The sequence below is a fragment of the Dreissena polymorpha genome, chromosome 9 (assembly GCF_020536995.1).
Source record: "Dreissena polymorpha isolate Duluth1 chromosome 9, UMN_Dpol_1.0, whole genome shotgun sequence".
NCBI classification, from domain to species: Eukaryota; Metazoa; Mollusca; class Bivalvia; order Myida; family Dreissenidae; genus Dreissena; species Dreissena polymorpha.
In genome coordinates, this window is record NC_068363.1 from 79,594,055 (window position 1) to 79,610,953 (window position 16,899).

General features: G+C 35.1%; 1 protein-coding gene across 1 annotated transcript in view; it reads right to left on the reverse strand.

The window, feature by feature from the left end:
- Nucleotides 1-14,484, reverse strand: part of LOC127845033 (cleavage and polyadenylation specificity factor subunit 5-like) — a 36,006-nt gene extending 21,522 nt beyond the window's left edge. Inside the window, exons 1-5 of the mRNA XM_052375655.1 lie at nucleotides 14,297-14,484; nucleotides 4,819-5,019; nucleotides 4,156-4,219; nucleotides 2,055-2,144; nucleotides 904-979 (exon numbers count right to left, since the gene is read on the reverse strand). Coding sequence (XP_052231615.1) covers nucleotides 904-979; nucleotides 2,055-2,144; nucleotides 4,156-4,219; nucleotides 4,819-5,019; nucleotides 14,297-14,409 — 544 coding nt within the window. The 5' untranslated portion in view covers nucleotides 14,410-14,484. The remainder of the gene's footprint in view (nucleotides 1-903; nucleotides 980-2,054; nucleotides 2,145-4,155; nucleotides 4,220-4,818; nucleotides 5,020-14,296) is intronic.
- Nucleotides 14,485-16,899: the final 2,415 nt, after the last annotated feature.

Sequence of the window (16,899 nt, forward strand, 5' to 3'; positions counted from 1 at the left end):
ATCTGTGTAAAGTGTAATTCATACGGCTTAGGTAAACTTAACAAAATTCCTTAAATAATTAAAAATTCCTTTAGTCTTTTGCTCTTTCATTTTGGTGTCTTTTTTCATTTAATTGGTTTATATGAGTAAATGTTGCATAGAAGAACAGTATTTTGGCATAACATAACTGAAATCATTAGAATTTCAATAGAAAATTCAATTTTAAAATTTTCCCTTAAATCCAGCTTGTGTAAAGATTTGTCTTAGGGGCTTTACTAATACCAGCCAGGTTAGCCTGTGCAGTCTGTGATGTCATTTTACAAGACCAAGTGACCTTGACCTTTGACCTATGAATCCCAATATCAAAATGCGTCTTCTTTTTCTCATAAGTGATCAATATACCAATGTTCATGATCTTAGGTCAAAGGGGAAAGTGTCAGTCTTGATGAGCCTGTCCGGTGTGCACAGGCCAAATTGTGAAGACACTTTACACAGGTGCATTAAGCCCCATTTTTCCAGAGTGAAGCTCGCTATGATGTTTCAATAAACATTGTATACTTATATGATGTTCATGATTTTATGATTTTAGGTCAAAGCATTCTGAAAATATCTTGCTTAAACCAATTTACTCTGACAAGACCCTATAACCTTGAACTATGACCTCAAAATCAACAGGTGACTTCACTTTCTTCCAAGAAGCCATCATTCTTTTTGCACGGTTGTAGCTCGAGATATTGGGCAGCAACGAAAGGTCAACTGATAGATAAGCCCTGGTACCAACCAGTGGACTAATGAAAACACTTTACCAACTTGAGCAAAATTAGAAAGTGGAAAACATAAATTTGTAAATTTTGATAAATTTGTAAGTGTAACAATAGTGGATCATTTCAAGTAAATTCACATGGTTTTAACTAAAAATTGTACCTTTTTCAGGTAATTGCACTAGGAACAGCTTCTTGTGTTCTTTTGGCCGGGTTATGTGAGCAGGAACATAAGGATACTGAAATGAACAAGAATACATTTACAAATAGTTCACACAGTCTGGAAAATAACATTTTTTAAAATAAAATAATTTGGATAGATTTGATCATACCGTGGTGCAGATATTTCATTTACAAGCCTCTGTGACCTTGAACACCCTTGAATAAGGATTGAGTTAATGTGTAACATTACTGTTCAGACCACAGCGAGAAGAAAAACAAAAATATAAAGAACAAAACAAATATACTCTTTGTGAAATAAATATGGTTTATGACCAAAAATTAATAAATTTGTCACTATCATAATTTTATTGATATTTTAATAAACTGGCACATATTACTTGTAACATATCCATCATTGTTAATAACAGTGTCCTTATTGCACGCTTTAAAGTCGCATTACTATTTGCAAAAATGAATCAAGTGTCAGTTCTTTCAGGAGTTCTTTAATGTGCATTCAGATGCATACTGATTCAAGCATGGCCTAGAAAATTGTTAGAATAGATAAACTCCTGATCAAGTTTCACTAAGAATTATTTGTACAGATTTGACATGGTGACCTAGATTTGGATTGCACAGATTAGACCTCTGACTACATTTTGTCTATTAACCCTTTGCATGCTGGGAAATTTGTCGTCTGATAAAATGTCGTCTGCTGAATTTGTAAAATAAGCATTTTCTTCATTTTTTTTCAAAGAATACTATCAGAATAGCAAACAGTTTGGATCCAGATGAGACGCCACGTTCTGTGGCGTCTCATCTGGATCCAAACTGTTTGCAAAGGCCTTTAAATTTCAGCTCCAGCGCTTTAAGGGTTAAGAAACATAAAATTGTCTAAAAAATTGGGCCTTTAAGAGTTTTAACAAGCTAAAGTTGAGGACACACACCGCACATCAAAGGACACTGTGCAATCTCTATATACCATGCAGAAAAAGTCTAATCAACCAATGAAAGAGATAACAATCATTCATCAATTGGGTTGGCTGTTTTTTAAACAACTGAACAAATGTATCAAGCTTACATCACACAAACTATGGGACAAACATCTTCACAATTATAAGAATTAGATTTTGTTTCACTCGCTGAAGGCCTCACCTGTGGGGGATCAAAGTTTGGTCTCCACCAGTTACCGATGGTCTCCTCCACCGTCCACTCCATGGCAGCCCCATCCTGCCGCCCCAGAGTCTGAAACCAGTAGTTTTTTTTCTCCATTATTTCGGGAATTGGGCCTGGGCCGTTTGCATTTTCAAACACAAATTGTTCTTTTGACTGAAATTGGGATATTGATGCTGTTGTTTTTTCCCTACTAATACTTTAAAATTGAGAATAAAGAGTTTTTAATATTATATTTACCGGTACTAAGGTTCAATTTAAAGCGCTGGATTGGAAAATGAACTAAACGCTGCAACTGATTTCTTTTTTTGGAAACCCTTTATTTGGGAATTTTAGGAAAAACTCACTTTTGGAATGTGGCAGAATAAGACCAAACAAGAGCTGTGTTTGGGACACACTACTGCACGTTGAAGCTAAAAAGCAGCTATTTTAGAGCAAATGTTGAAGTCCAAGTCCCATTACTAAATGGAAATGACCTCCTGACAACCTGATCCGTGGAAATCCGCAGAAAAATCACACACCTGCATTACTGTATCAAAAACTTATTGACTGTAACGAAATTCTAACGTGATCTGTAAGTCTTGTAGTAGACTTACAAACCAAAAGCAAGGTACATTTTTGTAAGTATTTCAAATCGTTTCCAAAAAGTGTCACTTTGTAGTAAATACCAAAGTCTAATCCCTTTAACTTCTGACTCATTATTGGTGACCCTGGATAAGCAATGGTAAACAAACAAGTTTTAACGCTCTACCCCTTATCAACGCATTTTGATGCGTTTGTAGTCCCTCAGAAAATCTAATCAAATTTAAAGTCTTCTTTACTAGAATCAAGTTTTAAAGGCTTCATTTCCAACTTTAAGATACTGATGAATGGCAAACAGCATAAAACCTGAATAGACTCGCAGACTGTTCTTGTTTTATGCTGGTTGCAAAAGCCATTTTCACGTTGCTTCCAATGGGGAAATGGTTAACTCTTTCAGTGCTGGAACCGAATTTTGAAGGCCTTGCAAACAGTTTGGATCCAGATGAGACGCCACAAAACGTGGCGTCTCATCAGGATCCAAACTGTTTGCTATTCTGATAGTATTCTTTGAAAAAAATTGAAGAAAATGCTTATTTTAGAAATTGAGCAGACGACATTTTAGCAGACAACAAATTTCCCAGCATGCAAAGGGTTAAGCTTGGTCTTAGTTTTCTTGTTATAATTCATTGGACAAAAATAACAAAATAAATGCATCACAATATGTTGACTCTGGATGGCTACTGATAGTTCAGTTTAAAAGATTCCACAACTGACCATTATTTTGTAAATATCATTGACATACAAATGTAGCAGTGCTTTATTTTACCATTTTCCAGGGCCATGTTGACTGGGAAAAACTTTGATTTTTTTTTTTAAATTGGTGTCCATGTATTTTATTTTCGCTAACAAATACTTTTAACTTCAGTAACTTTAGAATTATATATCATATTTTCTAAGCCTAAGGTTCAACCATAGAGCTGCATAGGGACATTAACTAAAAGATGCATTATATTACAATTTGTTTTATTACTTTATTAATATATTTACATTTGTATAGAAAAAAAATAGAGAAGGGGGAGACCTTAATTTTTTATATTTTAGACAGTCATTTAAAAATGGGGCTGAATAACGTCCCAAAATGTGACTGAAAAAACCCAACTCACATGGTATGGTCATCAAGCCTTCTGTATTCGTTATTCTCGTGCATTGTCAAAGAGATTAAATACCTCGAATGTTGAATCAACTTAACCACACATTATTTATATAATTTAATCTTCCCTATACTAGTAGTCCGCAGATAAAAATGGAATTAATCTTTATGTAGAATTTGTTTAGCTTTGAACGTGATGTCACCAAAGATTTACCAATTTCCATGACTATTATAATATAAAATAGGGATATTTTGAAAACAATTGAAAACATGGCAAAATAAAACATTCTTTCAAACATACCAAGGGATTTCTAATGAACAGAGCTTTATTAAAATGCCATCTTTAAGTTTCTTAAAATCGGAGTCCTTAGCACCAACCTAGTGTAGAACAAGAAACAGTTATGAACCAACCTCTGTCAGTAGCCGCTTCAAACCCAAAATTTGATCCTCATCTTGGCGTAACTCACCTCCAGGTCTGGTAAAAAAATAATTATTAGATTCAATACATGTATGTGATAAATATTTATTTAAATGAACGAACAATTTCAAGGGCAAAAGAAAAAAATAATTTGTATGCCTGATAAAAACAAGACACATTCGTATACAGGAATTTTTAATATCTACATTTCAATTTTCAGCAAATAACACTGATCTATGCAGAAAATGTTTTTAAGCAACTAGATAATGCTGCCAGTGTAATATGCGGAGGTCTCAAAATCTTATTTTCGGGTTAACTTATTATATATTCTGCGGAATTGGTTGTACCACCACTCATCCTTTTTTACTAATTTACACGTATTTAAGAAATGATCCATGGGACAATCAGATCCTCAGAAATGTGCACATCTGCGGAAAAATCGCACCCCAAAATTTGAAGATAATATTTCAACAGTCAATTTTGTACATGAACAGAAAATTATGCATAAACAATCAACACAAAAAGAAAAAAAATCAATACCTACTAGAAAATTGTAGCTTAAACAAAGCACAAATTTATTGCCACGGAAGGAACAACACTGAAACTAAATTAGCATTCAAGTATAACATTAACAGAAAGACACAAAATAAACTTACAGTTTAAAAAATGTGGTTCCCAACTGGAGCAGCAAAACATGAGGCAGCCCATGTTCGTGAACAATGAGCACTCCCTCTACAGATCTTCGCATTCCGTACTTGTCGAATTCGTCACGCATCCTCTGAAATCTGGCTGGAACTGAAGCATCCTTCTCGTAAAGTGGGTCCTTGGTGCCAAATGTGTAGTTAGTAAGGGGATACCTGATATAAGCCATCATATAACAAGGTTATTTAAACACTAACAGTAATAGGCTAAGAGATTTAAATAGAGTTAAAACAAGAGGGCCATGATGGCCCTGTATCGCTCCACTGCTGAAAAAAGGCTGAAACAAATATTCTCTGCATGTGCGAATACTTAAATATAGGCCCTATTTAAGCACATGTACACTTTTGTGACCCCCTGGGCTTGGTCAAATTTAACACCAGGGGCATAATTTGAGCAAACTTTGTAGAGGACTACTATATCTCACTACATGTACATACAAAATATGGTAGCCCTAGGTCCTAGAGTTAAGGACAAGAATATTTTTAAAGTTTTCACAAAATAAGCAAGATATAAACATATATAATGTTCAATTTTGTTACCCGCGGATCAGGGTCAAATTTGACCCAAAGGGCATAATTTGAACATGCTTGGTAGAGGACTATAATATGTTACTGCATACCAAATTTTGTAGCCATAGTCTGAATGGTTTTCAACAAGAAGATTTTGAAAGATTTCACAAAATAGGCGCTTTATAAGCGTTTATTCAATTTTGTGACCCCCCAGGGCAGGGTCAAAGTTGACCCCAGAGGCATTATTTGAACAAATTTGGTAGAGATTTATTAGATGTCACTACATACCATATTTGGTAGCCCTAGGCCCAATGGTTATAGACAAGTAGATTTTGAAAGTTTTCACAAAATAGGCCCCATATAAGCGTATGTTCAGTTTTGTGACCCCGCGGGCAGGGTCAAATTTGACCACAGGGGCATAATTTGAACAAACTTGCTAGAGAACTATTAGATGTCACTACATAGCAAATTTGGTAGCCCTATGCCTTATGGTTAAGGACAAGAGAATTTTTAAAGTTTTCACAAAATAGGCACTATATAAGCATATAATCAATTTTGTGACCCCCAGGGCAGGGTCAAATTTGGGGCATAATTTGAACAAACTAAGTGGAGGACTATACAATGTAACTACATACCAAATTGTGTAGCCCTAGACGTAATGGTTATGAACAAGATTTTTTTTTAAGTTTTCACAAAAAAGGCATTATAAAAGCATATGTTCAATTTTGTGACCCCTGGGGCAGGTTCAAATTTGAACCCAGGGATAAAATTTGAACAAATTTGGTAGAGGACTATGAGATGTCACTACATACCAAATTTGATAGCCCTAGGCTGGATGGTTATGGACAGAAAGATTTTTGAAGTTTTCACAAAATAGGCCTTAAATAAGCATATGTTCAATTTTGAGATCCCCCGGGGCAGGGTCAAATTTGAACAAACTTGGTAGAGAACTATAAGATTTCACTACATACCAAATTTGGTAGCCCTAGGCCCAATGTTTATGGACAAGCAGATTTTTAAAGTTTTCACAAAATAGGCATTATATAAGCGTATGTTCAATTTTGTGACCCTCAGGGCAGGTCAAATTTGAACCCAGGGATAAAATTTGAACAAATTTGGTAGAGAACTATAAGATGTCACTACATACTAAATTTGGTAGCCCTAGACCCAATGGTTATGGACAAGAGATTTTTAAAGTTTTCACAAAATAAGCCCTTTATAAGAATATATTCAATTTTTTGACCCCCAGGGCAGTATCAAATTTGACCCCAGGGGTATAATCTTACATACTAAGAAAAGAACCATTACATGTCACTACATACCAAATTTGGTAGCCCTATGCCATAAAGTTATGGACAAGTAGATGTTTGAAAGTTTTCCCACAATAGGCCTAATATAAGCATTCAATTTTGTGACCCTCGGGGCAGGGTCAAACTTGACCCCAGGGGCATAATTTGAACAAACTTGGTAGAGGGCTATAAGATGTCACTACATACCAAATTTGGTAGCCCTAGGCCCAATGGTTATGGACAAGAAGTTTCTAAAGTTTTCAAAAAATGAGACCTTTATAAGCATATATTTAATTTTGTGACCCCCGGGGCAGTTTCAAATTTGACCCCAGGGGCATAATTTGAACAAACTAAGAAGAGAACTATTACATGTCACTACATACCAAATTTGGTAGCCCTATGCCATATGGTTATGGACAAGAATATTTTTAAAGTTTTCACAAAATAGGCCTTATATAAGCATATGTTCAATTTTGTGACCCTCAGGACTGGGTCAAAGTTGACCCCAGGGGCATAATTTGAAAAAACTTGGTAGAGGACTTTAAGATGTCACTACACACCAAATTTGGTAGCCCTGACCCAATGGTTATGGACAAGCAGATTTTAAAGTGTTCACAAAATAGACCCTATATATACATGTCACTACATACCAAATTTGGTAGCCCTATGCCATATGGTTATGGACAAGAATATTTTTAAAGTTTTCACAAAATAGGCCTTATATAAGCATGTGTTCAATTTTGTGACCCCGGGGCAGGGTCAATTTGACCCCAGGGGCATAATTTGAAGAAATTTGGTAGAGGACTATAAGATGTCTCTACATACCAAATTTATTAGCCCTAGGCCCAATGGTTATGGACGAGTAGATTTTAAAAGTTTTCACAAAATAGGCCTTATATAAGCATATGTTCAATTTTGTGACCCCTGGGGCAGGATCAAATTTGACCCCAGGGGCATAATTTGAATAAATTTGGTAGAGGACTATTAGATGTCTCTACATACCAAATTTGATAGCCCTGGGCCCAATGGTTATGGATGAGAGAATTTTGAAAGTTTTCACAAAATAGGCCTTATATAAGCATATGTTCAATTTTGTGACCCCCGGGGCAGGGTCAAATTTGACCCACGGGGTATAATTTGAACAAATTTGAAAGAGGTTCACCCCAGGAACATTCCTGTGAAATTTCATCAGAAGTAGTTTAGGAGAAGGATGTTTTAAGGAAAAGTAAACGCACGCACAGACGCACAACAGACACAGGAGGATGACATAAGCCCCGCTGGCCTCTGGCCAGTGGAGCTAAAAACAGAAGTCTCATGACCCTACGCTTGAAATTTCAGGGGTCAAATAACTGAAATTTATGAAGACTTACTTTATATCTGCATATTTTTGTAAATGCTATGCTCTGCTTTGCAAATGATGTTTTGCACAAACCTTAGTGAAATACAATAAAAACACACAATTTGTTTGACATAAAAATCAAAATATTTTGGAGTTACCTTCTTTGAAATGTTTGCATAAAAAATTATGCAAGGTAGATAATTCGCAGTAGTCAAAAAATAGGATAATTGCAAAATGCTTGCATTACAAAGCAGGACTCTGATTCAATCCTGAGCATAAAACATACGAACGCACTAAATGGTTATTAAATGTAAATACATGTATATTGCTCCCTCCAGAGATTTCTTTAAAGAGATTATGAGAAATCTATTCACCGTATGTTCATAAAAATTTACAACCAAGGCAATAACTCAATTATTTATTTCAAATTGAAATTCCAGCAAATATAATTGTCGCTGTAAGTTTAATAAATTGATCAACTGAAACAAACAACAACAAATAACTGCCCAGAATATTCACACACACTAAAGTCTTAAATAATCAATTCAACATATTTTACTGTTTTAAAAAACAAGAGGGCCAAGATGGCCCTAGTTCGCTCCCCTGTGAGGAGTCGGTTCATTCAATCTTTACCAAATGTCAAACATGACCTAGATATTGACCAGACAAACATCCTGGTCAAGTTTCATCATTATTGAACCGAAACTCTGGCGTAGGGAGTGTTTTTGTTTTTGTAAGATTTGAAATGGTGACCTATATTTTGAGTTGACCCCCCTTACCAAGCATCAAACTTTGCTTACAAGGATTTTGTATAATATAATGAAAATTTGGACAATCTAAGGGCGATAATTATGGCATTAATTATGTGATTTTGCTCATCATCAAACTTGACTGAGATCTTTCAGCAACTTTGATAAAGAATGCTTGAGAAATGTGAATGCTAGAGTGTTTACAAACCAAATGTGGACGGACGGACAGCGGACAAAGACCAATCCTAAAACTCACCTGAGCAATCAGGTGAGCTAAAAAGTGCGTTTCACTGATCTGAGCCATTTTCCAACTTGTCCAAGAAATCAATAAAACCAATGTATTGACTAAGTTTCACGATGATTAGGCAAAAAATGTGACTTCTATAGTGTTCGATCACAAGGTTTCTCTCTATATAGTCACATAAGGAAAACTGCCCCACCCCCCTGGCAGCCATGTTTATTGACCCATCGGGACCATTTGCAAACTCATCTGAGATATATATAAAAGAAATCTATTCACCAAGTTTCATGATGATTGGGCAAAAAATGTGACTTCTAGAGTGTTCACAAGCTTTTTTTTGCTATATAAATATAAGAAAACTGCCCCCCCCCGGCAGCCATGTTATTCAACTGACCTGTACCATTTTCCAACTCAACTCTTGTATCATGGAAACAAAATGTTCTGACCAAATTTCATGAAAATTGGGCAAAAAATGTGACTTCTAGAGTGTTGACATGTTTTCATTATATACATATAGACAAAAATGCCCCGCCCACTGGCGGCCATGTTTTTTCACCGATCTAGACCATTTTCGAACTCGTCCGAGAAATCAATAAAACCAACTTTCATGATGAATGGGCAAAAATTGTGTGACTTCCAGAGTGTTTACAAGGTTTCTCTATAGCCATGTTTTTCAACGGACCGGAACCACTTTTAAACTCAACCAACATATCATTAAGACAAACATTTTGACAAAGTTACATGAAGATTGGGCATGAAATGTGACTTCTACAGTGTTAACAAGTTTTTTTGTTTTTTTTGACCTAGTGACCTAGTTTTTGACCCGGCACGACCCAGTTTCGAACTCAACGGACATTTCATTGGGACGAAGCTTCTGACCAAGTTTCATGAAGATCGGAAAATAAATGTGGCCTCTAGAGCGTTTACGAACAAATGTAAACGGACGGACGGACGACGGACAAAGACCAGTCACAAAAGCTCACCTGAGCAATCAAGTGAGCTAAAAATTCAAGGCAACAGATAATTTAATTATCCAATATTTTTCTTCACTGGATCAGGATAACTTATATAATGAAAGGTTTCCCCCGAACAGTCGTCGAAATTCGCACTAGTCCGACAGCAAAAAACTAGTATTTTTTCTTTCGGGCTTGTAGGAAATCCAATATTACAAGCCCGACGTGCTTGTACAATTCAGAAAACAGAAAACGAGTTCCACTTTCATTTTCAATATTTGTAAACAAAGTTTTGAGTCGCTTATATCAACTGCCGCTTATGTCTTAACACATTGCGCACACGTGCTGGGCAATCAGCCGATAATTGGATTACTGCGCATAAAGTGCATGGTTTTGTGGTTCCCGGATTATTATTATGTAAAATAAATGTTTTGCATTTCGTTCGGGACACAGAAAGTAATGGCCGAACAGTTGTCATTGAAGTATGTCGTTGAGGAATGCGAATCTGAGGTAAGTGTGATTGACGCTGTTGTCAACTAGCTTTTTGTAGAATAACCTGGCACTAAATTGCTTATATATTTTCTGGTGGTTCAGGTTTGCTCTCTCTTTCACATGGATATATGGGATACATTTCTGCTAATTTTTTACCTAAACTTAATGTATATATTTATAATTGTGATTAAATTGAAATCCGTGTGTCAAATTGATTTTTTCTTATTTCAGGATCCGAAAGAGGCTGGCTCAGATGACGAGGAAGCTAACTTGGATGAGGATGAAATTAATAAGAGAGTTGTATTGTGTTCTAAAGATTGAATAAATGAATGCTTCTTTGGATGTTTTATGTTATCTTTATCTGCATTTTTAACAAAAATGTTTGGGCTAGTAAAATCTGACTCGGGCTAGTTCAAATTCCCATATTACTAGCCCGACTTGCTTGTAGATTTACATCTAAATTTCAATGACTGCCCGAATATTAAATAGATATCATTGTTTTGGGGAAAATTTCTGTTTCAAGGAAAAAATACGTCTAGGGAAAAGGGCCGATATTCAGCAGGTCTTAAATAAGGAAGAACATGTGTTATCAAAGCCTGATTAAAATAGCTTCTGTGCTGTTATTGGAGAATTAAGCTTCATTGAAAACTAAGCAAAATAATTTGCTTACATGAATACATTTCAAAAAGAATATATTTGAGCTGATTAAGCTATTTGTTGAATTTTAATATGTTTAGGTCGCAGTCTGCAAAAATAACTTTTCTGTCTTCATAGCCAATGTTGCTATGAAACTTTGAAAATGTCATAGCCAGTTAATGTTTCATAGCCGGAGAAAAAAAATGATTTAATTTGCAGTGACATTATTATGAAAGGACGACAACAGTCGTTATATATAGATTGCTATGGGGGGGGGGAGGGGGTAAGATTGTAAACAAATCAGTATTGCAGGCTTCAAACTTTTATTCCATCACATCTGATTCTTGAGAGTTCTTTACAATATTTTGCAATGTTATTTGCATTATTTTTTCGAAGTTTTCACCATCATCATCCTCATCACTCTCATCATCTGATAGACTGTCAGTGTCAATAGATCTAGCTCCATCGGGAGTACGACCACGAGGTATTTCGTAATTTTCAAAGCTATTAATAACACACATTCAACCGTTTTACTTAATTTATAAAAACCCTTGTACTATTATTTCATTTATCAGCGTAGAATGCAAGTTCGGTTTACCAAAAGTATTAAGTCATTTTAAACACGTCAGCCGGACTTGACACTCTCTATAAAATCTATGGGAGATCACTAATGAAAGAAAACTAAGGGAAGTAACCAAGCGGTGTCACTGTAAGAATTTACACCTGAAATGCGTAAATTGATTTTTTATTGGTTTATTTTCTCAGATTTTTATCATCGCAATCAGGTGATCTTTATTCAATTTTTCTGATGCTATGTTAGCGTTTCCGATCGCCAAAATCGCCATAGGCGATTGAATCTTTCAGCTGGCGTTTAAAGTTTAAAATGTTAATGAAAATGGCGATTGCAAAAAAACCTGATATTTTCTATAAGTATATAATATTCCCTACTTTTAAAGAGAACTCGGTACCGATTTCCACATGTAATCGCCATAAAAGCTCCAGGTGGTAATAGATAGTCCATTGATTAGAGATAACCGGATGCCCGTATCGTATATTCAAGCCACATAACACAGTCATGTGTACTGACGGATGCATCACGGGAAATTTTCGGGTAACTTTCCAGTCGCCAAACTGTGAAATGTAACGTTCAATCGGTTACGAGAATGTTTATGGAGGCGGCCGGAGTTATATAGCGATTATTATTTTTGATTGATGTCGGTCACAGAGTAAGCGTTTATTAACAATGAATCACAGTTGTAGCATTAATACGTGATATAAAACCGGTAAATAAAGCAGTACATTAAAGGCGGTTTCGGGCATAATCATCTCACCTATTCACCGTACTGTAAACAATCATTAATTATGAGAAGACAGTTAATTGCAATTGGTGAGCTGTGTAAAATTACTTAAGGCGAGTAAGTTGTGAAAAACAAACCCGTTAATAATTTGATGCGGTAACAAATTAAATCCAGTGCATGTATATTTTGTCATGTCTATTTGTAGAACTGATTTACACCGTTTTTCTACAGCCACATGATAATAACTATTCAACATGCATTAATACCGGTATGCCATGTAAAACCGGTGTTATAAGAAAGAGCGCGAAAGTATTGCTGCCGTCTGCAATGCTAAGTTCTACGCATGCAAAGCATTTTTTTAAACAGACGATGTGTAACTAAATATAGCCTAGCCACTCAGTACATGCAGTATTTAAGACTTACAAATTTACCGGTACATTTCAATAAATTATATATTGCAACTATGGAAAAATATGTCAATTCAAGAATACATTGTAGTAAATGTATTTCTCAAGAATCAAGAAGCACCAGACTACGGCAAAAATTATTGGGAGAAGGGGGGTGGCGAATAAGAGTTACGCACGACCCACCCAATCAAAGACCGGGGCATAATCTGAAAGTTCTATCATTGTATACTGTTTATGCCAGTGCATGAAAATAAATATAAATGAAAAATAAAAATAAACATAAAATTATTTGATTTCAGGTAACAAATAATTTATTTAAATTTGACTTCATTGATAATTTACAGGGGTTTTTCAGCACTGTCTGCGCCTCCGGACGACGGAGGCACTCCCAAAGCAAACGGACCCGATCCCAAACCGAAATTATTTAAAAAAATATCAATTTCCCCAAAAAAAAAAAAAAAAAAATTTTTTTTTTTTTTTTTTTTTTTTTAAAGAATGAAGTGTCTTATAACTTGTGTGACTAACCAGTGTTTGTTTTGGTCAAAAATATTTGCCATAAGGTTTTGACTGTTCAGTTCTTATCACAGAGTGTAACTGTAACTTAAAAACAAAACTGCAGTACTTGTATTAACATGCCCAATATTGCATCTGTTTACATAAAGAAGACAAAATAACCAAATAAAAACAAATTTATTTGTTAAACCACTGAATTATTTAAGCATGATTAATTCACAATTTTTTCCCAAATGAGCCGTTTCATCGAAGCAAAAATTCCCAAAATGACCAATTTTGTCGATAAAAAATTCCCAATTGGTCAGACTCCTTTTCCCAAAATAGGCAGAAAAACCCCTGATTTAATACAGTCATTGTTGATACCTATAGATTCATGATAATGAATATGTCTATCATTGAGCAAATAAGGTAAGTGCTGAAATTTGGCTACTAATTTTTTTCCTTAGCGTGATGGGTAAATTTTGCAGACTGAGGTCATGAACTTAATTAGATTATAACATAACATAATAACAGGTAATCATGATAAAGTCAAACACAATTTAGTGCCAAAGCTCAGAGTTCTGAGTCTATTGTAAGCCCTGTCATTTGCATAATTCCAAGGAAAATAAATTTGAGTTATCAGATAAATGGTTTAAGTATTGTAATTTTGTTTGTATGCAGTTTTGTTTTCTAACACAGATTTATTCAAACAAGTATGTCTAAAAGATAGATGTTGAGTTGATTGAAACTTGTGACTGAACATGTCAGTTTCATCACAAAACATCACAATCAGTTCTTATGCTGTGTATCGCTTAATACAAGACAACAATTTAATTTGAGTGCAAGTATTGGGTGCTATCTTTTAAAAATATCACGGAACTCAAGAGTCTAAAAAGCGGGAAAAGTAATAGTTTCTTTCGGTTTGATGAATCCGAAAATAAACATCCGACCACTATTCAATTTTATACAATACTCATGTGAGCAAATGAGTCACATTTGTTCATGCGATTATAGAAAAAATACTTACAAGTTTATCAATCTTGGGCTTCCTGGCTTTTGTTCATTACTGGCGGCGTGGGATTCCGAGGAAGGATGCCGTTTTACTGGCCAGCCCGAACCATGTCTTGCGTGGGTCGCCATTTTGTTAAAATATTATTTCTTTGTTTAGTTCGGATTATGGGACATTTGTCGGCTTTTTTTACTACTTGATTACTGGGGTTTGATTGTTAATTGTCGACTCGGATACTACTAACATGTGCCTTGGGTACTCTTAAGTATACTTAAATGTTTAAGGAAAAAAACGGAAACGTACCCGAGAATTCTAACTCTGTATTGGTCATCGTTGGCTTTTTTCCAAATTAATTATGTTCATATTAATGTAAATTTTCTGTAAAATGGTCATAATATTATCGAACTCCTCACAAAATGTTGAGGCAGGTTTTGGCCAACGAGAATTTACTTCAAATTTAATAGCACGCTTTACGTCATTGGAATTTTGAGTGGGAATAGAACCCAGGTACAGTATAAATTGGAGGGAATATGTTAGTATATTTTACATACCCAGGGTACATTTAAGGGTACTTAACGAGTACGCAATGTACATTTAAGTAGTACCCAAGCGGAGAATGACCAATAAAGTATTGCTGGGCATTTTTTCCCTACTGTACCACAAACACTGTTTTCATGTTTTATAGTGTGAATAGATTGACATTAAATAAGATTGACATTATTTATAGTGTAACATAGTGCGAGTCCTGAAGTAAACTAATTTTCATGTTGTGCAAGTATGAGGTATCTACATTTAAAGAAAATCCTTCAAAACGATATAATAAAGGTCTGACAAAAAATGGAGGTTCAAACTATTGTACTTAAAATATGGCTTTGACCTTGACCCAGCATGTAGGGGACATGAAAACAGAAGCTCAAACTAACTTTTGGCCTCATATTGTCACCTTGAACTTGGATCAGTTGAGACTGCCAAATGATTTCTGCACTTTGGCTCAAGAATTTCAACATTTTATCAAAAGTTTTACAAGAGACCTTCTGAGGGATATAGGAATTTCTTTAAAAAAAAAATAATTGCAAAATGAACACAAAATGGCGCGTAGAACTAAAATGTTTTTTGAAGAAGATAAGAGAAGGAACCTTAATTGGCACCAATATTATTTTGGACATTTGCCTGAATACAGTTTTTTCTCTGGGTTACCCGTTACTTTGTTATTCTATTAATCTGTATACTCATCTGCCTAATTGGTTTCTTCTTTGAGAACTTCTCAACAACTAATAACCATGAATTGCAATGAAACTTCAGGTTGTATTCCATAAAAGACACTCTGTTTCTGGACTATGTGTACGCCATTTGAGCCTGTTTGAGAAGCAACAAATGATATACCAAAGAAATCCACGTATAGCTCATTACCATGCATACACGCAACCCTTTTTTAATGCCTAAATACATTTTCCAACCATCTCTGCATCTGTGGCAATAATGAAGAATCTTTTTTTTAAGCATTGAATTTGAAAAATGAGCTATGAAAAAACAACAACTGTGTATAGAATTAATCACTCTGAGATCTACTTATTGATAGGCAGAGAAAAAGAAAACCCTTACTTACCGGTAAGTAGGTTTTGTTTGTACTTCCCAAATACGTTTTACATGATATATGCTTACAATACCTAAACAAGTTAAAATGAAAGATAATAAAAATAATGAGCATTTTTTCTACTTCTGGTTCAATCACTACTCCAGGAGCACCCTTTGGTAAGTTTTTGTGGACAGGCAGGGTTTCCTCTGGGTCCTTCAGTTTCCCCCCACACCACAAGACCACATCAAAATTGAATATCTGAATGTATGGTTTGCAAAACTACCGGTAACTGAGTTGCTACAGAGCTTTATATCGTATATAAAAAGTACACATAATATAATTCGCTACAGAGCTTTATGTTGTACATAAAAAGTACACAAAATATAATTCTTAACGTTTCAAAAAGAAACAAGGGACAAAATTGTCACAAAACCAGGTTTTCATTGTGAAAAAAATAACCTGATAAAGGGAGACAACTCAAACTGAACTTTTGAAATGAACAAACAAAATTAACCCCCTTTGTAAGTTGTTTCAAAATACCAGCAAATCTATTTTTAGTTGTGGCGACCTTGACATTGGAGATATTGATGTGATTCTTTCGTGCGACACACCGTCCCATGATGATGAACAAATGTGCCAAATGATATTAAAATCTCACTATGAACGACATAGTTATGGCCCGGACAAGCTCATTTATGGCCTTTTTTGACCTTTGAACTCAAAGTGTGACCAACACCTTGGAGATATCAACGTAATTCTTTCGCGGGACACACCGACTAATGATGGTGAAAAAATGTGCCAAATGATTTGAAAAATCTCACAATGAACGACAAAGTTATGGCCCGGACAAGCTTGTTCCGCCCACCTGCCCGCCCGCCAACATTTGCCAATCTAATAACCAGTTTTTCCTTCGGAAAACCTGGTTAAAAACGGATTATTTAAGTCACTTTAAATAAATTGCTCAATTGTAACTTTCATAAGGGTTATTATTTAATTTAACTTACTTGCCAAAAGGCTGATTGGAACAAAAAATATAATACACTGA